The 25,075-nt window shown below is 46.6% G+C and overlaps 1 protein-coding gene across 2 annotated transcripts in view; it reads right to left on the reverse strand.

Annotated features, from left to right (window-relative positions):
• Window positions 1-22,970, reverse strand: part of cand1 (cullin-associated and neddylation-dissociated 1) — a 73,948-nt gene extending 50,978 nt beyond the window's left edge. Inside the window, exons 1-4 of one of the 2 annotated variants that reach the window (XM_055937233.1) lie at window positions 22,593-22,970; window positions 14,154-14,297; window positions 8,435-8,589; window positions 3,532-3,655 (exon numbers count right to left, since the gene is read on the reverse strand). In XM_055937233.1, the coding sequence (XP_055793208.1) occupies window positions 3,532-3,655; window positions 8,435-8,589; window positions 14,154-14,297; window positions 22,593-22,660 (491 nt within the window). In that variant the 5' untranslated portion in view covers window positions 22,661-22,970. The remainder of the gene's footprint in view (window positions 1-3,531; window positions 3,656-8,434; window positions 8,590-14,153; window positions 14,298-22,592) is intronic. The other variant, XM_055937234.1, reaches the window with a different exon arrangement.
• Window positions 22,971-25,075: the final 2,105 nt, after the last annotated feature.

The following is a 25,075-nucleotide window of genomic DNA, read 5'->3' on the forward strand; positions in this document are numbered from 1 at the left end:
CACACCAACCTGGGTCCAGACCAGCGGTCAGACAGTGGAGAACACACCAACCTGGGTCCAGACCAGCGGTCAGACAGAGGAGAACACACCAACCTGGGTCCAGACCAGCGGTCAGACAGAGGAGAACACACCAACCTGGGTCCAGACCAACGGTCAGACAGTGGAGAACACACACACCAACCTGGGTCCAGACCAACGGTCAGACAGTGGAGAACACACACACCAACCTGGGTCCAGACCAACGGTCAGACAGTGGAGAACACACACACCAACCTGGGTCCAGGCCAGCGGTCAGACAGTGGAGAACACACACCAACCTGGGTCCAGACCAGCGGTCAGACAGTGGAGAACACACACCAACATGGGTCCAGGCCAGCGGTCGGACAGTGGAGAACACACCTACCTGGGTCCAGACCAGCGGTCAGACAGTGGAGAACACACCAACCTGGGTCCAGACCAGCGGTCAGACAGTGGAGAACACACACACCAACCTGGGTCCAGACCAGCGGTCAGACAGTGGAGAACACACCAACCTGGGTCCAGACCAGCGGTCAGACAGTGGAGAACACACCAACCTGGGTCCAGACCAGCGGTCAGACAGAGGAGAACACACACACCAACCTGGGTCCAGACCAGCGGTCAGACAGTGGAGAACACACCAACCTGGGTCCAGACCAGCGGTCAGACAGAGGAGAACACACACACCAACCTGGGTCCAGACCAGCGGTCAGACAGTGGAGAACACACCAACCTGGGTCCAGACCAGCGGTCAGACAGTGGAGAACACACCAACCTGGGTCCAGACCAGCGGTCAGACAGTGGAGAACACACCAACCTGGGTCCAGACCAACGGTCAGACAGTGGAGAACACACACCAACCTGGGTCCAGACCAGCGGTCAGACAGTGGAGAACACACCAACCTGGGTCCAGACCAGCGGTCAGACAGAGGAGAACACACACCAACCTGGGTCCAGACCAGCGGTCAGACAGAGGAGAACACACACCAACCTGGGTCCAGACCAGCGGTCAGACAGAGGAGAACACACCAACCTGGGTCCAGACCAACGGTCAGACAGTGGAGAACACACACACCAACCTGGGTCCAGACCAACGGTCAGACAGTGGAGAACACACACACCAACCTGGGTCCAGACCAGCGGTCAGACAGTGGAGAACACACACCAACCTGGGTCCAGGCCAGCGGTCAGACAGTGGAGAACACACCTACCTGGGTCCAGACCAGCGGTCAGACAGTGGAGAACACACCAACCTGGGTCCAGACCAGCGGTCAGACAGTGGAGAACACACACACCAACCTGGGTCCAGACCAGCGGTCAGACAGTGGAGAACACACACACCAACCTGGGTCCAGACCAGCGGTCAGACAGTGGAGAACACACACACCAACCTGGGTCCAGACCAGCGGTCAGACAGTGGAGAACACACACACCAACCTGGGTCCAGACCAACGGTCAGACAGTGGAGAACACACACCAACCTGGGTCCAGACCAACGGTCAGACAGTGGAGAACACACACCAACCTGGGTCCAGAACAGCGGTCAGACAGTGGAGAACACACACCAACCTGGGTCCAGGCCAGCGGTCAGACAGTGGAGAACACACACACCAACCTGGGTCCAGACCAGCGGTCAGACAGTGGAGAACACACACCAACCTGGGTCCAGACCAGCGGTCAGACAGTGGAGAACACACACACCAACCTGGGTCCAGACCAGCGGTCAGACAGTGGAGAACACACCAACCTGGGTCCAGGCCAGCGGTCAGACAGTGGAGAACACACACCAACCTGGGTCCAGACCAGCGGTCAGACAGTGGAGAACACACACACCAACCTGGGTCCAGACCAGCGGTCAGACAGTGGAGAACACACCAACCTGGGTCCAGGCCAGCGGTCAGACAGTGGAGAACACACACACCAACCTGGGTCCAGACCAGCGGTGAGACAGAGGAGAACACACACACCAACCTGGGTCCAGACCAGCGGTCAGACAGTGGAGAACACACACACCAACCTGGGTCCAGACCAGCGGTCAGACAGTGGAGAACACACCAACCTGGGTCCAGACCAGCGGTCAGACAGTGGAGAACACACCAACCTGGGTCCAGACCAGCGGTCAGACAGTGGAGAACACACCAACCTGGGTCCAGACCAGCGGTCAGACAGAGGAGAACACACACACCAACCTGGGTCCAGACCAGCGGTCAGACAGTGGAGAACACACCAACCTGGGTCCAGACCAGCGGTCAGACAGTGGAGAACACACCAACCTGGGTCCAGACCAACGGTCAGACAGAGGAGAACACACACACCAACCTGGGTCCAGACCAGCGGTCAGACAGTGGAGAACACACCAACCTGGGTCCAGACCAGCGGTCAGACAGTGGAGAACACACCAACCTGGGTCCAGACCAGCGGTCAGACAGTGGAGAACACACCAACCTGGGTCCAGACCAACGGTCAGACAGTGGAGAACACACACCAACCTGGGTCCAGACCAGCGGTCAGACAGTGGAGAACACACACCAACCTGGGTCCAGACCAGCGGTCAGACAGTGGAGAACACACCAACCTGGGTCCAGACGAGCGGTCAGACAGAGGAGAACACACACCAACCTGGGTCCAGACCAGCGGTCAGACAGAGGAGAACACACCAACCTGGGTCCAGACCAACGGTCAGACAGTGGAGAACACACACACCAACCTGGGTCCAGACCAACGGTCAGACAGTGGAGAACACACACACCAACCTGGGTCCAGACCAACGGTCAGACAGTGGAGAACACACACACCAACCTGGGTCCAGGCCAGCGGTCAGACAGTGGAGAACACACCAACCTGGGTCCAGACCAGCGGTCAGACAGTGGAGAACACACACCAACCTGGGTCCAGGCCAGCGGTCAGACAGTGGAGAACACACCTACCTGGGTCCAGACCAGCGGTCAGACAGTGGAGAACACACCAACCTGGGTCAAGACCAGCGGTCAGACAGTGGAGAACACACACACCAACCTGGGTCCAGACCAGCGGTCAGACAGTGGAGAACACACCAACCTGGGTCCAGACCAGCGGTCAGACAGTGGAGAACACACACACCAACCTGGGTCCAGACCAGCGGTCAGACAGTGGAGAACACACACACCAACCTGGGTCCAGACCAGCGGTCAGACAGTGGAGAACACACACACCAACCTGGGTCCAGACCAGCGGTCAGACAGTGGAGAACACACACACCAACATGGGTCCAGACCAGCGGTCAGACAGTGGAGAACACACACACCAACATGGGTCCAGACCAGCGGTCAGACAGTGGAGAACACACACACCAACCTGGGTCCAGACCAGCGGTCAGACAGTGGAGAACACACACCAACCTGGGTCCAGGCCAGCGGTCAGACAGTGGAGAACACACACCAACCTGGGTCCAGGCCAGCGGTCAGACAGTGGAGAACACACACACACACCAACCTGGGTCCAGACCAGCGGTCAGACAGTGGAGAACACACACACCTGCAGAGCATGTCAGCCATGATGTCCAGAGCCTCCAGCTGAACTGACACATCCTCCTGCTTGGCGATGGCACTGGTCAGACGGCCTGTGATCTTTTTACACACGCTGGCAGCCAGGGCCGAGCCTAGAGAGAGAAACATGGGGGCGGTTGGAGAGGAGAAAGACAGAGAGGGAGAGAAACAGGGGGGTGGGTGGAGAGGGGGAGAAAGACAGAGAGGGAGAGAAACAGTGGGGGGGGGGGGGGGAAGACAGAGAAAGACAGAGTTAGCTAAATGAGTCATACCGCTGTCAGCCAAGAAGGCTGATGCCTGAAGGTGATGGGAAAGCAAGGCTGTTAACAGATGCTCTCTTCTCCATCTCTCCCTCCACATGACTGGAAAAGGCCTGAACACAGCTGAAGATAAACCAAGTTAGTAAGGAGGACATCTTGCTAGAGGGGATAGTCTATCAGTTCCTTATCTAACTGGTTTAACTAACACACTACAACACCATCACTAGAGGGGGTAGTCTATCAGTTCATTATCTAACTGGTTTAACACACTACAACACCATCACTAGAGGGGGTAGTCTATCAGTTCATTATCTAACTGGTTTAACACACTACAACACCATCACTAGAGGGGGTAGTCTATCAGTTCATTATCTAACTGGTTTAACTAACACACTACAACACCATCACTAGAGGGGATAGTCTATCAGTTCATTATCTAACTGGTTTAACACACTACAACACCATCACTAGAGGGGTTAGTCTATCAGTTCATTATCTAACTGGTTTAACACACTACAACACCATCACTAGAGGGGGTAGTCTATCAGTTCATTATCTAACTGGTTTAACTAACACACTACAACACCATCACTAGAGGGGATAGTCTATCAGTTCATTATCTAACTGGTTTAACACACTACAACACCATCACTAGAGGGGGTAGTCTATCAGTTCATTATCTAACTGGTTTAACACACTACAACACCATCACTAGAGGGGATAGTCCATCAGTTCATTATCTAACTGGTTTAACACACTACAACACCATCACTAGAGGGGATAGTCTATCAGTTCATTATCTAACTGGTTTAACACACTACAACACCATCACTAGAGGGGATAGTCTATCAGTTCATTATCTAACTGGTTTAACTAACACTACAACACCATCACTAGAGGGGATAGTCTATCAGTTCATTATCTAACTGGTTTAACTAACACACTACAACACCATCACTAGAGGGGATAGTCTATCAGTTCATTATCTAACTGGTTTAACTAACACTACAACACCATCACTAGAGGGGATAGTCTATCAGTTCATTATCTAACTGGTTTAACTAACACACTACAACACCATCACTAGAGGGGATAGTCTATCAGTTCATTATCTAACTGGTTTAACTAACACACTACAACACCATCACTAGAGGGGATAGTCTATCAGTTCATTATCTAACTGGTTTAACTAACACTACAACACCATCACTAGAGGGGATAGTCTATCAGTTCATTATCTAACTGGTTTAACTAACACACTACAACACCATCACTAGAGGGGATAGTCTATCAGTTCATTATCTAACTGGTTTAACTAACACACTACAACACCATCACTAGAGGGGATAGTCTATCAGTTCATTATCTAACTGGTTTAACTAACACTACAACACCATCACTAGAGGGGATAGTCTATCAGTTCATTATCTAACTGGTTTAACTAACACACTACAACACCATCACTAGAGGGGATAGTCTATCAGTTCATTATCTAACTGGTTTAACACACTACAACACCATCACTAGAGGGGATAGTCTATCAGTTCATTATCTAACTGGTTTAACTAACACACTACAACACCATCACTAGAGGGGATAGTCTATCAGTTCATTATCTAAGTGGTTTAACACACTACAACACCATCACTAGAGGGGATAGTCTATCAGTTCATTATCTAACTGGTTTAACACACTACAACACCATCACTAGAGGGGGTAGTCTATCAGTTCATTATCTAACTGGTTTAACACACTACAACACCATCACTAGATGGGATAGTCTATCAGTTCATTATCTAACTGGTTTAACACACTACAACACCATCACTAGAGGGGATAGTCTATCAGTTCATTATCTAACTGGTTTAACACACTACAACACCATCACTAGAGGGGGTAGTCTATCAGTTCATTATCTAACTGGTTAAACTAACACACTACAACACCATCACTAGAGGGGATAGTCCATCAGTTCATTATCTAACTGGTTTAACTAACACTACAACACCATCACTAGAGGGGATAGTCTATCAGTTCATTATCTAACTGGTTTAACTAACACACTACAACACCATCACTAGAGGGGATAGTCTATCAGTTCATTATCTAACTGGTTTAACTAACACACTACAACACCATCACTAGAGGGGATAGTCTATCAGTTCATTATCTAACTGGTTTAACACACTACAACACCATCACTAGAGGGGATAGTCTATCAGTTCATTATCTAACTGGTTTAACTAACACTACAACACCATCACTAGAGGGGATAGTCTATCAGTTCATTATCTAACTGGTTTAACACACTACAACACCATCACTAGAGGGGATAGTCTATCAGTTCATTATCTAACTGGTTTAACACACTACAACACCATCACTAGAGGGGATAGTCTATCAGTTCATTATCTAACTGGTTTAACTAACACACTACAACACCATCACTAGAGGGGATAGTCTATCAGTTCATTATCTAACTGGTGTAACACACTACAACACCATCACTAGAGGGGATAGTCTATCAGTTCATTATCTAACTGGTTTAACTAACACACTACAACACCATCACTAGAGGGGATAGTCTATCAGTTCATTATCTAACTGGTTTAACTAACACACTACAACACCATCACTAGAGGGGATAGTCTATCAGTTCATTATCTAACTGGTTTAACACACTACAACACCATCACTAGAGGGGATAGTCCATCAGTTCATTATCTAACTGGTTTAACTAACACACTACAACACCATCACTAGAGGGGATAGTCTATCAGTTCATTATCTAACTGGTTTAACACACTACAACACCATCACTAGAGGGGTTAGTCTATCAGTTCATTATCTAACTGGTTTAACACACTACAACACCATCACTAGAGGGGATAGTCTATCAGTTCATTATCTAACTGGTTTAACTAACACACTACAACACCATCACTAGAGGGGATAGTCTATCAGTTCATTATCTAACTGGTTTAACTAACACTACAACACCATCACTAGAGGGGATAGTCCATCAGTTCATTATCTAACTGGTTTAACACACTACAACACCATCACTAGAGGGGATAGTCCATCAGTTCATTATCTAACTGGTTTAACACACTACAACACCATCACTAGAGGGGATAGTCTATCAGTTCCTTATCTAACTGGTTTAACACACTACAACACCATCACTAGAGGGGATAGTATATGAGTTCATTATCTAACTGGTTTAACACACTACAACACCATCACTAGAGGGGATAGTCTATCAGTTCATTATCTAACTGGTTTAACACACAACAACACCATCACTAGAGGGGGTAGTCTATCAGTTCCTTATCTAACTGGTTTAACTAACACACTACAACACCATCACTAGAGGGGATAGTCTATCAGTTCATTATCTAACTGGTTTAACACACTACAACACCATCACTAGAGGGGGTAGTCTATCAGTTCATTATCTAACTGGTTTAACACACTACAACACCATCACTAGAGGGGGTAGTCTATCAGTTCATTATCTAACTGGTTTAACTAACACTACAACACCATCACTAGAGGGGATAGTCTATCAGTTCATTATCTAACTGGTTTAACACACTACAACACCATCACTAGAGGGGATAGTCTATCAGTTCATTATCTAACTGGTTTAACTAACACACTACAACACCATCACTAGAGGGGATAGTCTATCAGTTCATTATCTAACTGGTTTAACTAACACACTACAACACCATCACTAGAGGGGATAGTCTGTCAGTTCATTATCTAACTGGTTTAACACACTACAACACCATCACTAGAGGGGATAGTCTATCAGTTCATTATCTAACTGGTTTAACTAACACACTACAACACCATCACTAGAGGGGGTAGTCTATCAGTTCATTATCTAACTGGTTTAACTAACACACTACAACACCATCACTAGAGGGGATAGTCCATCAGTTCATTATCTAACACACTACAACACCATCACTAGAGGGGATAGTCTATCAGTTCATTATCTAACTGGTTTAACACACTACAACACCATCACTAGAGGGGGTAGTCTATCAGTTCATTATCTAACTGGTTTAACTAACACTACAACACCATCACTAGAGGGGATAGTCTATCAGTTCGTTATCTAACTGGTTTAACACACTACAACACCATCACTAGAGGGGATAGTCTATCAGTTCGTTATCTAACTGGTTTAACACACTACAACACCATCACTAGAGGGGATAGTCTATCAGTTCATTATCTAACTGGTTTAACTAACACACTACAACACCATCACTAGAGGGGGTAGTCTATCAGTTCATTATCTAACTGGTTTAACTAACACACTACAACACCATCACTAGAGGGGGTAGTCTATCAGTTCATTATCTAACTGGTTTAACTAACACATTATACATAATCTCCACAAACTGATATTGTGCTCTGATATGTTTTCAATAATAACAGCTTTCAGACTTCAGTCCTGACCTAGGATCAGGCCCTCCTGTCCACGTAATCTTATTCATTATGATCAACAACAAAAAAGAAGGGAAAACTGATCCAAGATCAGCTTTGTGAAGGCCCATGTCCAGTGAAAAGTCATCAGGGTACAGGTTAGGGGTCAGGGGTCATGGTGGTACTTACCGCTGGATGCAGGGGGCAGTTCTCCTATGACCGTCTTCAGTCCGATGCTGGAGATGTCTCGGAGCTGTTCCTTGTCTGCCAGCATGTTGGTACACAGCGTGTCCACTATAGTCTCGACCTGGTACTCCTTCACCTTACTGACCAACGGACCCAGGCTGCAACACAACACCATATATATATCAATATATACTACCTGGTACTCTTGCACCTTACTGACCAACAGACCCAGGCTGGAACACAACACAATATATATATCAATATATACTACCTGGTACTCTTGCACCTTACTGACCAACAGACCCAGGCTGGAACACAACACAATATATATATCAATATAAACTACCTGGTACTCCTTCACCTTACTGACCAACAGACCCAGGCTGGAACACAATATATATATCAATATATACTACCTGGTACTCCTTCACCTTACTGACCAACGGACCCAGGCTGGAACACAACACAATATATATATCAATATAAACTACCTGGTACTCCTTCACCTTACTGACCAACAGACCCAGGCTGGAACACAACACAATATATATATCAATATATACTACCTGGTACTCCTTCACCTTACTGACCAACGGACCCAGGCTGGAACACAACACAATATATATATCAATATAAACTACCTGGTACTCCTTCACCTTACTGACCAACGGACCCAGGCTGGAACACAACACAATATATATATCAATATATACTACCTGGTACTCCTTCACCTTACTGACCAACGGACCCAGGCTGGAACACAACACAATATATATATATATCAATATAAACTACCTAGTACTCCTTCACCTTACTGACCAACGGACCCAGGCTGGAACACAACATATATATCAATATAAACTACCTGGTACTCCTTCACCTTACTGACCAACGGACCCAGGCTGGAACACAACATAACTGGTTCTCTCGTTCCAACAGAAGCTAGTCCAGAGTTAATCTAATGTCATGATAAAACCACGTTGTTACCCCACTGTCAACCATGTGACGTGGGTCCCTTGTTAAAAAAGGGGGTTTAATCAGACTGAGTAACACACGACCATATTACCAGTGAGGCCGAGTGGCTCAACCAGACAGTTTTAGGGCCTCTTGTCGTCAGCAGCAGCAGCAGAGAGGAAGAGACCTGTTTATTAAAACACTACATCATCAGTTGAGTCTACTTGTTCTAGGCATCCAGGCCAGTGTCGCCTGGTCCGTCATCTCTGTAATGACAGATCTTTGTGGGGGGGGGGGGGGGGGTTTAACACCTGTAACTGCCATTTACTGCAACTGTTAGGATTTATGTTTATGCATTATGGCCTGCTACCATATTGTTTGAAGATGAATATTGTTTTGTTACACACACACACACACAAACAATGTGTGTGTGTGTGTGTGTGTGTGTGTGTGTGTGTGTGTGTGTGTAAAGACTGAGCAACATAGAGTGACTTGCTACAAAAGCTGTGGTCAATCTGGAGAGGAGAGGGGTGCATATCACCTGGTCAACCAGGGAGGGTAGGACACTGGACAATACCATATAAGGAACTGTTTGAGTGTAGCATCGGGAGCGGCACAAGACGGATCTAATCTACCCAACGACCAGATGCGGACATCTGAGAGACTGGGACCAGACACTGGCACCAGTCTGAGTGCCGGCGATAGGCTGAGCAAAGTTTAAACCACGCTCAGCCTCTACTGTGATAGGCCAACAGACGGGTTGGAACTACGTCATCAGGGTATAAGAACAGCTGTTTACGTACTTCTTGCCAGTTCTCTGTTTTACCCTGCGCGGTGATACAGCGAACCCGTATATACGAAAATTGCATTTGCCATTTATTGATTGCGTTAATTAAAAATAATTAAAGAAAGTTAGCAGACCTTGCTTTTTATTGATCCTGATACCGGATTCGATTAACGCAGCGCTCACACAACCCAGAGCAAAAAAATGGCCTTAAAATGATATCTTTGTTGTTTGTTGTCTTACATAGTGGTGCAGTCAGTCCACAAAGAGGCACAGTGCCTTTCTTACATTCTGCGTTCACGACATACAACAGACTACTACTTCAAACTGGCAACGATGTGAAAGCAGGCTAACTGCAGTGTTACTGTAGCTTATATTAACATTGGAAATGTGTGAGAAATACAGCCTCGAGAGATTCATTTTAATTAGTCTTCTTATTGATCACATAATCCCTTAAAAGCCTAATTCTAAATGGTTTGTTGAGAGTGTGAGCCAAGACGATCACACTGCCGCTGGCTCATAAAGCACTGAGACAGATCCCCCTAGCTGGGGCAAGGACGATCACACTGCCGCTGGCTCATAAAGCACTGAGACAGATCCCCCTAGCTGGGGCAAGGACGATCACACTGCCGCTGGCTCATAAAGCACTGAGACAGATCCCCCTAGCTGGGGCAAGGAAGATAAAAATCAATGTTGCTCTGACATGAAATATCCACAGACAGAAATGTCAAATGTGCAATAAGACAAACAAAGTGATGCAAACACAGGGTTATTCAATAACACTGTCCATACTCGGTGTTGTGAAAGGATATGAATGAAAGACAGAGAAACAGAGGCAGAGAGAAAGAGGCAGAGTGACTGACAGAAATACATAGCGACAGTGACTGACAGAAGCAGACAGACAGAAAGACATAGCGACAGAGAGGCAGAGACAAAGACATAACGACAGAGTGACTGACAGAAATACATAGCGACAGTGACTGACAGAAGCAGACAGACAGAAAGACATAGCGACAGAGAGGCAGAGACAAAGACATAACGACAAAGTGACTGACAGAAATACATAGCGACAGTGACTGACAGAAGCAGACAGACAGAAAGACATAGCGACAGAGAGGCAGAGACAAAGACATAACGACAGAGTGACTGACAGAAATACATAGCGACAGTGACTGACAGAGGCAAAAAGACATTGCGACAGAGGCAGAGAGACATAGCGACAGAGGCAGAGAGACATAGCGACAGAGGCAGAGAGACATAGCGACAGAGGCAGAGAGGCAGAGACAGTGGCAAAGAGGCAGAAAGACACAGTGACAGACAGTGACTGACAAGAGGCAGAGAGACATAGCGACAGAGGCAGAGAGGCAGAGACAGTGGCGGAAAGACACAGAGACAGACAGTGACTGACAAGAGGCAGAAAGACATAGCGACGGGCAGAGGCAGAAAGACATAGCGACAGAGGTAGAAAGACATTACGGCAGACAGAGAGGCAGAGAGACATAGCGACAGAGCGGCAGACAGAGACAGAGAGACAGACATAGTTGCAGACAGATGGTTTGGGACTAGATAGTCTCCCACAGGGCCCAAGCCAGTCAGGTGATTCAGCCCCTCTCTCAGTCTCAGTGTTTGACAGCCATGTTTTGAACCTCTTTATAATGGTGCCTTAAGTTCAGTCAGAGACACCAGGTTTTCCGTTATAGAAAAACATGAAAAGCCTAAAAATATTAAATAAAAACTGTTGCCGGCCAAAGTGGCCAGGAGAAGAAAATAATCCCACTGCAAAATAATAAAATAATGACCGTCATGCTTATTGGTTTATAGGTTCATTTGCATAATTTAGTGGAATTAAATTGGCCTGTGTGTATTTTGGTTAGTCACCGACGTATCTTATTTATCCAACACAACTACCACAGCCTACAGAGTGGGGTTTCCCCTGCAGCTCCTCAGCGTGTTACTGCCGGAGTAAAACATGTGCTTCTATAAGCCCATTCATTTTAAATGCTATTTGTTTGTGTTCAAAACAGTTTTGGTGCTCGATTAAGAAGAGCTACTATTTTTATTTCTCAACTGGTAATTGAAGCGCGTCTCCTATTCAAGTGCAGGACTAAAAGCTGTCAGCACGTCTCCCCACCACTTTAACAATGGGAGCTTTAGGCCGTACGCATTTTGATAACATACTTCATTGATTGAAACCGGAGTATTTTATTTCATATTATGAGGCATATTTTTCCTTGCTCACAGTAACCTAAAGGCTAAATCCAACCATGGAAAGGTGGAGGGAATTGTTTTACACTGAACAAAAATATAAAACTCAAAACGTGTAAAGTGTTGGTCCCATGTTTCATGAGCTGAAATTAAAGATCACGTAAATTCAGTAAGCACAAAAAGCGTTATGTAAACAAAATAGTTTAAATCTCTGTTAGTGAGAATTTCTCTTTTGCCAAGATAATCCAGCCACCTGACAGGTGTGGCATATCAAGAAGCTGATTAAAAAGCAAGATCATTACACAGGTGCACCTTGTGCTGGAAACAAAAGGCCACTAAAACGTGCAATTTTTCACAACACAATGCCACAGATGTCTCTAGTTGAGGGAGCGTGCAATTGGTATGCTGAATGCAGGAATATCCACCAGAGCTGTTGACAGAGAATTGAATGTGCATTGCTCTACCATAAGCCGCCTCCAACTATGTTTTAGAGAATTTGGCAGTACATCTAACTGGTCTCACAACTACAGACCACGTGTAACCACGCCAGCCCAGGACCTCCACATCCGGGTTCTTCACCTGTGGGATCGTCTGAGAGCAGACACCTGGACAGCTGATGAAACTGAGGAGCATTTCTGTCTGAATTAAAGCCAGTTTGTTGGGAAAAACTCATTCTGATTGGCTGGGCCTGGCTCCCCAGTGGCTGGGCCTATGCCCTCCCAGGCCCACCCATTGCTGCACCCCTGCTTAGTAATGTGAAATCCATAGATTAGGGCCTAATGAATTTATTTCAAATTGACTGATTTCCTTATATGAACTGTAACTCAGTAAAATAGTTGAAATTGTTGCCTGTTGCGTTTACTATTTTTTTCAGTGTTTGAAGACTTCATAGGCAGCTCGTAAGTTTCAAGTTGGGGAAGCATACAATTTATCCTACCATTTCTACATGTCAGTTATGATTTTCATATGCGCATATTTGTGGAACAGTTTATTATTATTTTTTAAATAACGTTTGTTTCTCAAAATCACTGTCACGTGATTAATCATAACAATCTGAATTAAAATGATAAAAATCTCAAATTTAAAAAAAAAAGTCAACTAATGCGAGATCACCAGCCTCTCTGTCATATGGACACATTGATACACTGTGGTCCATTGGTGGCCAAAGAAATGAGCGCATGGAACTCACAGCCTATTGGCCAATGCGGCAGTAGACCATCGCTCTTTCACACCGAGGACTGGTGATTATTATCGAGGGGGAGACTGGTGATTATTATCTATTAGCTTTTTAAAAATGTTTACCCCCTCTACCAATAGGTGCCCTTCTGAGGTTGAATATGTTGTTACATCTTAAGGTTGTGCAGTAAATGTATGGAGGGTACAGAGATGAGGTAGTCATTCAAAAAATCAACCCATGATAGTTGTTGCATCTTTAGATCCCCCCTTTTTCTAAGTTTCTAACAGAGATTTACATTTCTGTCACATATGGAACAGCTATCAGTGTGAGCTGTTTAGAATGGTGTTTTCCCCCCGAATTTGCATTTTGACAAATGTTTGAAAATTACGTTTTATTGACTGCTTTATTACACGAGTTGCATGGTCTGTTAAGATGAATTCCCATAATCTAATATGCATATGGGTCCGGTAAATATCTCAAATAATAGCCTGTAAATTAAAATCTTCCCGGTCACGTTGTCCGGTGCCACATTTTCAGAAACCCTGACAGGCGCAAGCACGCACACACACACACAGACACAGAAAGAGGCAGAGATCTCTCACCATTTGACGGCCAGATTCTGGACCTCTCCGTTTTTGTCTTCCAGTAGCTTGAGGATCATCTTGACCACCTTGCGTTCACTGTCATCGTCCAGCTTGATGGAGTCTTTCTGCAGCTCCGACATCAGGTCGTTGGTGGCCATGAATCTACAGGAACACACAGGGAGAAAGAAGCCCCAGTTAGACTAACAGGGTTATGATGGTATATACAGTTGAAGTCAGAGGTTTACATACACCTTAGCCAAATACATTTAAACTCAGTTTCTCAATTCCTGACATTTAATCCTAGTAAAAAAATCCCCTGTCTAAGGTCAGTAAGGATTACCACTTTATTTTAAGAATGTGAACATGTCAGAATAATAGTAGAGAGAATTATTTATTTCAGCTTTAATTTCTTTCATCACATTCCCAGTGGGTCAGAAGTTTACATACACTCAATTAGTATTTGGTAGCATTGCCTTAAAATTGTTTAACTTCGGTCAAATGTTTCAGGGAGCTTTCCACAAGATCCCACAATAAGTTGGGTGAATTTTGGCCCATTCCTCCTGACAGTGCTGGTGTAACTGCGTCAGGTTTGTAGGCCTCCTTGCTCGCACACACTTTTTCAGTTCTGTCCACAGATTTTCTATAGGATTGAGGTCAGGGCTTTGCGATGGCCACTCCAATACCTTGACTCAGTTGTCCTTAAGCCATTTTGCCACAACTTTGGAAGTATGCTTGGGGTCATTGTCCATTTGGAAGACCCATTTGCGACCAAGCTTTAACTTCCTGACTGATGTCTTGAGATGTTGGTTCAATATCTCCACATCATTTTTCCCCCTCATGATGCCATCTATTTTGTGAAGTGCACCAGTCCCTCCTGCAGCAAAGCACCCCCAACAACATGATGCTGCCACCCCCCGTGCTTTACGGTTGGGATGGTGTTCTTCGGCTTGCAAGCCTCCCCCCTTTTCTTCCAAACATAACAATGGTCATTATGGCCAATCAGTTCTATTTTTGTTTCATCAGACCAGAGGACATTTCTCCAAAAAAGTATGATCTTTGTCCCCATGTGCAGTTGTAAACCGTAGTCTGGCTTTTTTATGGCGGTTTTGGAGCAGTGGCTTCTTCCTTGCTGAGCGGCTTTTCAGGTTATGTCGAAATAGGACTAGTTTTACTGTGGATATAGTTACTTTTGTACCCGTTTCCTCCAGCATCTTCACAAGGTCCTTTGCTGTTGTTCTGTGATTGATTTGCACTTTTCGCACCAAAGTACATTCATCTCTAGGAGACAGAGTTCCTTCCTGAGCGGTATGACGGCTGCGTGGTCCCATGGTGTTTGTACTTGTGTCCTATTGTTTGTACAGATGAACGTGGTACCTTCAGGCGTTTGGAAATTGCTCCCAAGGATGAACCAGACTTGTGGAGGTCTGTAATTTCCCACGATGTCAAGCAAAGAGGCACTCGGTTTGAAGGTAGGCCTTGAAATACATCCATAGGTACACCTCTAATTGACTCAAATTATGTCAATTAGCCTATCAGAAGCTTCTAAAGCCATGACATTTTCTGGAATTTTCCAATCTGTTTAAAGACACAGTCAACTTAGTGTATGTAAACTTCTGACCCACTGGAATTGTGATACAGTGAATTATAAGTGAAATAATCTGTCTGTAAACAATTGTTGGAAAAATGACTTGTGTCATGCACAAAGTAGATGTCCTAACCGACTTGCCAAAACTACAGTTTGTTAACGAGAAATTAGTGGAGTGGTTGAAAAACTAGTCCATGAATCTACAGGAACACACAGGGAGGAAGAAGACCCCGTTAAACTAACAGGGTTATGATGTTATGTTATATGTTCATAAGACATCCAACTATAGAATCTTCTAGAGCAGAGCCCCCCCCCCCCCCCCTTCCAGCATTAGGGAACCATCGCACGCGCCACGTCTATTTCTGTGTTGTTATTTTATACAGCTTACTGCACTTGGTATTCTCCCAGGCGGTCTCCCGTCCCGGTGCTCATCAGGCCCGACCCTGAACATGCGTGTTCAGGGTGGTATGGCCACAGGCATATCCCCCCCCCATTATCCCCTGAATTACATCCCTTGGCTCATCTCTGCAAATCCTCAAAGGGCTCGGGAGAGGCGAAGTCATGCGTCCTCCAAAAACATGGCCCACCTGGCCGCCTACCTATTTATCACACCGCCTGCTTGACCCGGATGTCAGCCGCACCAATGTGTCAGAGGAAACACAGTTCCACTGACAACCGGATTCAGCTTGCAGGCGCCCGGTCCTGTCACTAGGAGTCGCTAGAGCACGACGAGCCAAGGAAAGCCCCACCGGCCACGCCACTGAGCTAAGAGAATGGAACCCTCCAAAGGGTTTTAACACCACTGAGCTAAGAGAATGGAACCCTCCAAAGGGTTTTAACACCACTGTGCTAAGAAAAGGTAACAAGTCAAGTGCTCTGACATTAGAAGCCAAAGCAAATCAACATTAGTACAAATATCAAGCTACTATCTCCGAGGAGTAGAACGATTGAAGCCTAAAGCACTAGATGATACCAGACAGACCAGCTCTGATCTCTCATCGAATCCAATTTAATACATGGGAGTATACATCGCACAAGATCAGCTTTGAGACACCATCTTGTCTCCATCTTAACACATCAAAGAACTCCTGGTGTGATTCAAGAAAGACCTTTTCCCCGAGCTGACAAGGTACAAATCTGTCGTTCTGCCCCTGAACAAGGCAGTTAACCCACTGTTCCTAGGCCGTCATTGAAAATAAGAATTTGTTCTTAACATTTACATTTTACATTTAAGTCATTTAGCAGACGCTCTTATCCAGAGCGACTTACAAGTACATACATTCATACTTTTTTTTTTGTACTTAACTGACTTGCCTAGTTAAATAAAAGGTTAAAAAAATAATATTAAAATACTATGCTCCTCAACACTAGGCTCATTTGATAATCTCTGACGAGTCCCCCCCCCCCCCTCATCAGAACGCAAGAAGCTTTTTAAACAAGAGGGACAGCGAGAAGGAAGAGAGGAGAGAAAAATAATGAATAATGCATGAGGTCCATGACACCCACTCACTGAGCGGCAGCCCCACAGCATGAGGTAATGGGCTGGAGCACCCCCACTCACTGAGCGGCAGCCCCACAGCATGAGGTCCATGACCCACACTCACTGAGCGGCAGCCCCACAGCATGAGGTCCATGGCCCACACTCACTGAGCGGCAGCCCCACAGCATGAGGTAATAGGCTGGAGCACCCACACTCACTGAGCGGCAGCCCCACAGCATGAGGTAATGGGCTGGAGCACCCACACTCACTGAGCGGCAGCCCCACAGCATGAGGTAATGGGCTGGAGCACCCACACTCACTGAGCGGCAGCCCCACAGCATGAGGTAATGGGCTAGAGCACCCACACTCACTGAGCGGCAGCCCCACAGCATGAGGTAATGGGCTGGAGCACCCACACTCACTGAGCGGCAGCCCCACAGCATGAGGTAATGGGCTGGAGCACCCACACTCACTGAGCGGCAGCCCCACAGCATGAGGTAATGGGCTGGAGCACCCACACTCACTGAGCGGCAGCCCCACAGCATGAGGTAATGGGCTGGAGCACCCACACTCACTGAGCGGCAGCCCCACAGCATGAGGTAATGGGCTGGAGCACCCACACTCACTGAGCGGCAGCCCCACAGCATGAGGTAATGGGCTGGAGCACCCACACTCACTGAGCGGCAGCCCCACAGCATGAGGTAATGGGCTGGAGCACCCACACTCACTGAGCGGCAGCCCCACAGCATGAGGTAATGGGCTGGAGCACCCACACTCACTGAGCGGCAGCCCCACAGCATGAGGTAATGGGCTGGAGCACCCACACTCACTGAGCGGCAGCCCCACAGCATGAGGTAATGGGCTGGAGCACCCACACTCACTGAGCGGCAGCCCCACAGCATGAGGTAATGGGCTGGAGCACCCACACTCACTGAGCGGCAGCCCCACAGCATGAGGTAATGGGCTGGAGCACCCACACTCACTGAGCGGCAGCCCCACAGCATGAGGTAATGGGCTGGAGCACCCACACTCACTGAGCGGCAGCCCCACAGCATGAGGTAATGGGCTGGAGCACCCACACTCACTGAGCGGCAGCCCCACAGCATGAGGTAATGGGCTGGAGCACCCACACTCACTGAGCGGCAGCCCCACAGCATGAGGTAATGGGCTGGAGCACCCACACTCACTGAGCGGCAGCCCCACAGCATGAGGTAATGGGCTGGAGCACCCACACTCACTGAGCGGCAGCCCCACAGCATGAGGTAATGGGCTGGAGCACCCACACTCACTGAGCGGCAGCCCCACAGCATGAGGTAATGGGCTGGAGCACCCACACTCACTGAGCGGCAGCCCCACAGCATGAGGTAATGGGCTGGAGCACCCACACTCACTGAGCGGCAGCCCCACAGCATGAGGTAATGGGCTGGAGCACCCACACTCACTGAGCGGCAGCCCCACAGCATGAGGTAATGGGCTGGAGCACCCACACTCACTGAGCGGCAGCCCCACAGCATGAGGTAATGGGCTGGAGCACCCACACTCACTGAGCGGCAGCCCCACGGCATGAGGTAATGGGCTGGAGCACCCACACTCACTGAGCGGCAGCCCCACGGCATGAGGTAATGGGCTGGAGCACCCACACTCACTGAGCGGCAGCCCCACGGCATGAGGTAATGGGCTGGAGCACCCACACTCACTGAGCGGCAGCCCCACGGCATGAGGTAATGGGCTGGAGCACCCACACTCACTGAGCGGCAGCCCCACGGCATGAGGTAATGGGCTGGAGCACCCACACTCACTGAGCGGCAGCCCCACGGCATGAGGTAATGGGCTGGAGCACCCACACTCACTGAGCGGCAGCCCCACGGCATGAGGTAATGGGCTGGAGCACCCACACTCACTGAGCGGCAGCCCCACGGCATGAGGTAATGGGCTGGAGCACCCACACTCACTGAGCGGCAGCCCCACGGCATGAGGTAATGGGCTGGAGCACCCACACTCACTGAGCGGCAGCCCCACGGCATGAGGTAATGGGCTGGAGCACCCACACTCACTGAGCGGCAGCCCCACGGCATGAGGTAATGGGCTGGAGCACCCACACTCACTGAGCGGCAGCCCCACGGCATGAGGTAATGGGCTGGAGCACCCACACTCACTGAGCGGCAGCCCCACGGCATGAGGTAATGGGCTGGAGCACCCACACTCACTGAGCGGCAGCCCCACAGCATGAGGTAATGGGCTGGAGCACCCACACTCACTGAGCGGCAGCACCACAGCATGAGGTAATGGGCTGGAGCACCCACACTCACTGAGCGGCAGCCCCACAGCATGAGGTAATGGGCTGGAGCACCCACACTCACTGAGCGGCAGCCCCACAGCATGAGGTAATGGGCTGGAGCACCCACACTCACTGAGCGGCAGCCCCACAGCATGAGGTAATGGGCTGGAGCACCCACACTCACTGAGCGGCAGCCCCACAGCATGAGGTAATGGGCTGGAGCACCCTCCTCTCTCCCTCTCTGAACTGGTGTGTGGGAAAACACTTTCTACCAGGGGGTGTTCTTCTATAGTGGAAATCAATCTTCACTACCACGGTACCACCACCTCACTAGATAAACATTAGTAGTAGCTTATAAAATCGGTTTGAGTTTACCCAAAATATTTTCTCTGTTTAGTTTTTTTTCCAGGTTCTTAACTGTCAAATCACACTTTTTATTTTATTAAGAAAAACAAAATGGGATGTTCTAAGTCCACAACAATGCTTAAACCACTTTTGAGGTCTGGATAAAATCTAAGAAATGCTAATTTTGGGGTGTAGATACCCTTTAATTCTGTGGCACCAGCAAGAGACTTGTTTGGTTAGCGGTGTTTCTGTAGCACACACGTGATTGCTAATAATTGACGCAAATCATCATTATATATAATTTTGCCAGATAGGCTACTTTGTAGTTCACATTTATTTGAGAAGATTTTTTGTGAAAGCCTTTCCATCTACCAGAAGACTGTTGTCATTATTAGCATCATTGCTAACGGCTACACTTAGTGGTAGACAAACGTGTACACACAGACAGGGGCATTCCCCAGCTGAAGGAAAATACAAATCACTGATACATTTTGTTCATGTTTTATGATAATCTCGTGCATATTAACACATTGTCTAACAAGTTCAATACATTTAGTTGAGTTCCTTAAATTCAATCTACTTATTTATATTCCATTTTAATGTCTGGATTCCATCCTCGTTCTCCACCACCCTCATTTTATAGGGCCCTAAATTAGACGAGGACAACAAGACTCACACCTACACAAACATGACAGAGAGTGGATAACATTCGACCTCCCACTCAAATGTGAAAGGCCACTGATTTCCCCTGCTAATAATGATGTCATCATGCAAACGTGCAGAAGCAAGGAGCACCCCTTTACTCCCTCTATAATGTGATGTTAGAACTCAAATAGGCCTACCTCTGACTCAACTCCCATCTCCAGACCCAACTCCCATCTCCAGACCCAATTCCAGACCCAACTCCCATCTCCAGACCCAACTCCCATCTCCAGACCCAACTCCCATCTCCAGACTCAACTCCCATCTCCAGACTCAACTCCCATCTCCAGACTCAACTCCCATCTCCAGACTCAACTCCCATCTCCAGACTCAACTCCCATCTCCAGACTCAACTCCCATCTCCAGACTCAACTCCCATCTCCAGACTCAACTCCCATCTCCAGACTCAACTCCCATCTCCAGACTCAACTCCCATCTCCAGACTCAACTCCCATCTCCAGACTCAGAGGTTAGGCCTAAACTCTCAACAGCTATTTCTTGACTGACTCACTTAAAATATAATTCAACCATGATGGATAATCCAGTGCGCTGGTGTCAAGTCATGCTTTTGGCAGCTGCATAGGCAATCCCTCAAAACTACAAGGCAATGGGGGCACACAGTGGAACAGGCTCCCTGTAAAATAGTCCTGTACCATTTCTCACCGTTCCACCCCAGAACACAAGCCACCGTCAGTCATTGTTATGAACCTGAAATAGTCTGGGACCTGTAGAGTTATTGGCATGACTGAGAATCTGGGAAGTAGCCTTTGTTGACAAGAAAGAAGAGATGCTAGGAGTTCCCACACGTGCATAGGAAATGTCTACCAACCAGACGGCTCACTCTAGCAATTGAGCCTGGGGGTGAGGTTAATGCAAGGTTATGGTAAAGCGTTTCAGGGATGGGCAGGAGAGACATTACATATTATTGGGGGCACACTCAGTATGTCAGGAGACTGGTTACTTTCCATATGTTTTATAGTTGTAACATCTGACATTTCAGAGCAAATGTCAGTGACAAATTACTTTGTGTCTACCTATCTATCTCTACAGGTGTGGGAAACACTGGACAACACCAGAACAAGACTACAGGAACGCAGCTTTGGATTCCCACAGGAGCACTTATCTAAGATGATCTCTGTAGTGAAAGATCTGCAACATTTATCAGCTGGTAGATTATTACTATGTACTTATACATGTAAGCTGTGAAGTTATACATGTAAGTTCATGACTCATGGCAACTGTAACAGAATTGCAAAGAGCAGAACGCTGGCTTAAATCATCATATTTTCTGTAAAAACAACTGTTCCTCTAATGTGAAGTTGATTTGGCTGCAAATTCACGGTTTGGGTTGAAGTCAATCAAGTTGTTTCTAGTTAGTTGGTTATGATTGTGTGTTTGGTATGGTTAATATAAAACACCTGACAGTGAGGTAGTGGTATGCTTCAAAGCTAGCTAATCAGTTAACTACCTAACTAAATGAACTACATTTTGACTCCCCGATCAGCCAACAACATAAACATGCTGGCTGAATTATGTTATGGATGTACTGTGGCTAGCTAACGTTAGCTAAGCAATCATTGATATGGCATTTGTTGACTGCTAGGATATGTGCAATGCCTTTCTAGCTAACTACTTAGTTAACAAACTAGCTAACTAGTTTAGTCCACTTGGTTGAGTTAGCTAACTAAATTCGATAACGTGTTCTACCTCAAAACGATGTTTACTAGTTAGCGTTGACAGTAATGACTGTCAGAGCGAGTTAGCCAGCTAGTTAGCAACATGACAGTGTTAAATGTAACTAGCTAGCTATATACTTTGCAAAACTGACAAAATAGAAATATAATGTCACAATGTTCATGTGGGTTTCTCGCAAGAATGTGTTTATAGCGAGTGGCTAACATTGTTAGTTCGCTAGCTAGCGAACGTTAGCAGACTAGCCAAATGACAGAATTGATTTGAGGCCTAGCTAACTTGCAGGGTTTTCATATGGGACGATACCGGTTTGAGTAAAAGTTCAGAATCACAGCGTCATTTCAAATGCATATATTGTTACAATATTGTATTTACCTGAAATCCTTGTCGCTTGATGTCATTTTTTCCAATAGATTAGAGATATGGTATGAGGCGCTCGCCATGTTTGCAGTCTGTTGGAGTAGCCTGCTAGCAACCACTAGTCAGTATCACGGGGCGGAATTCTTATCCACTTATTTAGCTATTCACTTCTCTTAACGATTGAAATCGATTCAGTTTCCACTGTCACTTTCCTTTCGATGGAGCGAAGCGACGATCAGCGGCGGAATATCAGAGAATTGAGTCTCATCCTGCGGAGTTTTGGATGTGTTTGAATGGAGACCTCACTTTGCTCTGCAGAGAGGAGGAGCTGCAGAACCAGACGAGTTCGCTACTGGGGGGTCAAAGTTGAGTTTGTTATAGGGGGGAAGGACCAGACTAGTGAGTTTGTCCGAGTTGTCACTACTTACCACAGCCATAAAGTAAAACTTGGCTATATCGTAAAAACAAAAATTGAATATGAAAACAAAAATTAGCTTTTTGGTCTTCATTTAAGGTTTGGCATAAGATTAGCAGTCGAGGTTTAGCCATAATGATGACTTTGTGGCTATGGTAACTAGTGACGACCGTTTAACGGTGGTGGTCGTCTGAGAAACCTCAACCAAAGACAGTACCAGAGAAGATAGGCTAAAACTGCTTATCCAACAGAAATCTTCGATCACACTTGAAGGCGATGTCATGGCGACGTTGGCTAACTAAACTCATGCGTAGAAACAATTCATCGGGATCTAGCGGTCGTCTCCTGCCGAACTGCGCATGTGCAGTCCGTCAAATCAAAGGCACTCCTTCGATATAAAGTTGTTTTTGACGAAAATTAAAACGTGTCAGTTTGTAACTTTAATTAGGTTGGAGTAATGACATGTTCAACTACATAAGAACTTGGCTTGAATTTACGTTGTGCTTTTAGATTTCGAGAAAATGTACAACTACTGAAGAATTTGTCACTTCTCTCATTGACTCCTCAAATCCCGGCCTGGTCTGTTTCTCAAGCGTTTCGTGAAGTCTCGCGATGTATTTGTATTTATTAGGGATCCCCATTACCTGCTACCTCAATCTGGGGTCCAAACAAAATTAACGCACATTACATATAAAACAAAATATGAAACAGTACATCATATAAAAAAATTTGACCACTACATATCTACAATACAAAATGTATAATACCACCATACATATGCCTACCATGCGTATGCCTACCTGTGTGTGTCTCTTCACAGTCCCCGCTGTTCCACAATGTGTATTTTTATCTTTTTTTTTTATCTGATTCTACTGCTGATGTGGAATAGAGCTCCATGTAGACATGGCTCTATGTAGTACTGTGGGCCTCCCATGGTATTGTAGCGACCCGCACAGACAGCTGTGTGTTATGTGTTAGGCTAGTAGGTGGTTGTGTTCGCGGGGTCCGACATGTCAGTCAACCTGCTATCTGCCAATCACGGGAATGCCTGGAATGTTCTGATGCCGGGCATCCTGGCGGTTGGCGGAGTGGCGTGGAGGGGGGTTGGGCAGGGGGGTGGAGCATTGGAAGTTAAGACCAGGTTTTGCCTTTGTTCTCTCTCTTACGTCTGGGCTTCACAAGAGAAGGTCACGATTGGCTTGTGGGTTATCTTTCATTTATTTGGCGTGGGCTACGGCCAAACAGTAGCCTGTGTAAAGTTGGTTTAATAAACCGTCCATTCGTAAACTCAATCCTCTGTCTGGACAGTCGTTCTTTTATGATCTAGTCAGGTCATTACAGTATGTTCTGAACTTGGGGATTGTGAAAAGACCACTGGTAGCATGTCTTGTCTGTTATGCATGGGTGTCCAAGCTGTGTACAAGTAGTTCAAACAGACAACTCGGTACATTCAGCTTGTCAATGCTTCTTACAAAAACAAGTAGTGATGAAGTCAATCTCTCTCCCACTTTGAGCAATGTTGCACCTCTAGGTTTAGAAACTCTGATAGTACAGTATGAAGATAGGAGGAAACTGCTTCTTCACACATACAGCAAGTAATTGCGTTCTTTTCATGATCAGTAAAGAGCAATTGATTATGTATTTTCAGATAGGGTGATGGATGGCAGATCCATTTGGCTAGTGGCTAGCAAGCTAGCCAGCTAAGCAAACATCATGTGCTTCATCAGAGATTAGTCTTTTGGGAAAAAGTTTAACATCAGAAAGTCCTCATCCTGGTAAAGTTGTCAGTTGGACTTGCTGTCATCACCACTGTAGATAAAAAGCAAATCAAACTACATCTGGATATAGCCATCTGGTTTATCCCCTGACTGTTAGCTTGTCAACTAGCCACATCGACGTGATTTGTTAGCTAGTTACAGTTAGCTTGTTAACCAGCCATATTGACGTGATCTGTTAGCTAGTTGCAGTTAGCTTGTGTTGATAATGGGACATGGAGAAGGGTGAGCCGGTCAAGGATCGATTCAGACAAGGTGGTAAATTGTATGACAAGCGACAGTTTAATTTAAGAGTAAAGATATCTGGT

This window comes from Salvelinus fontinalis, chromosome 11, assembly GCF_029448725.1.
Source record: "Salvelinus fontinalis isolate EN_2023a chromosome 11, ASM2944872v1, whole genome shotgun sequence".
NCBI classification, from domain to species: domain Eukaryota; kingdom Metazoa; phylum Chordata; class Actinopteri; order Salmoniformes; family Salmonidae; genus Salvelinus; species Salvelinus fontinalis.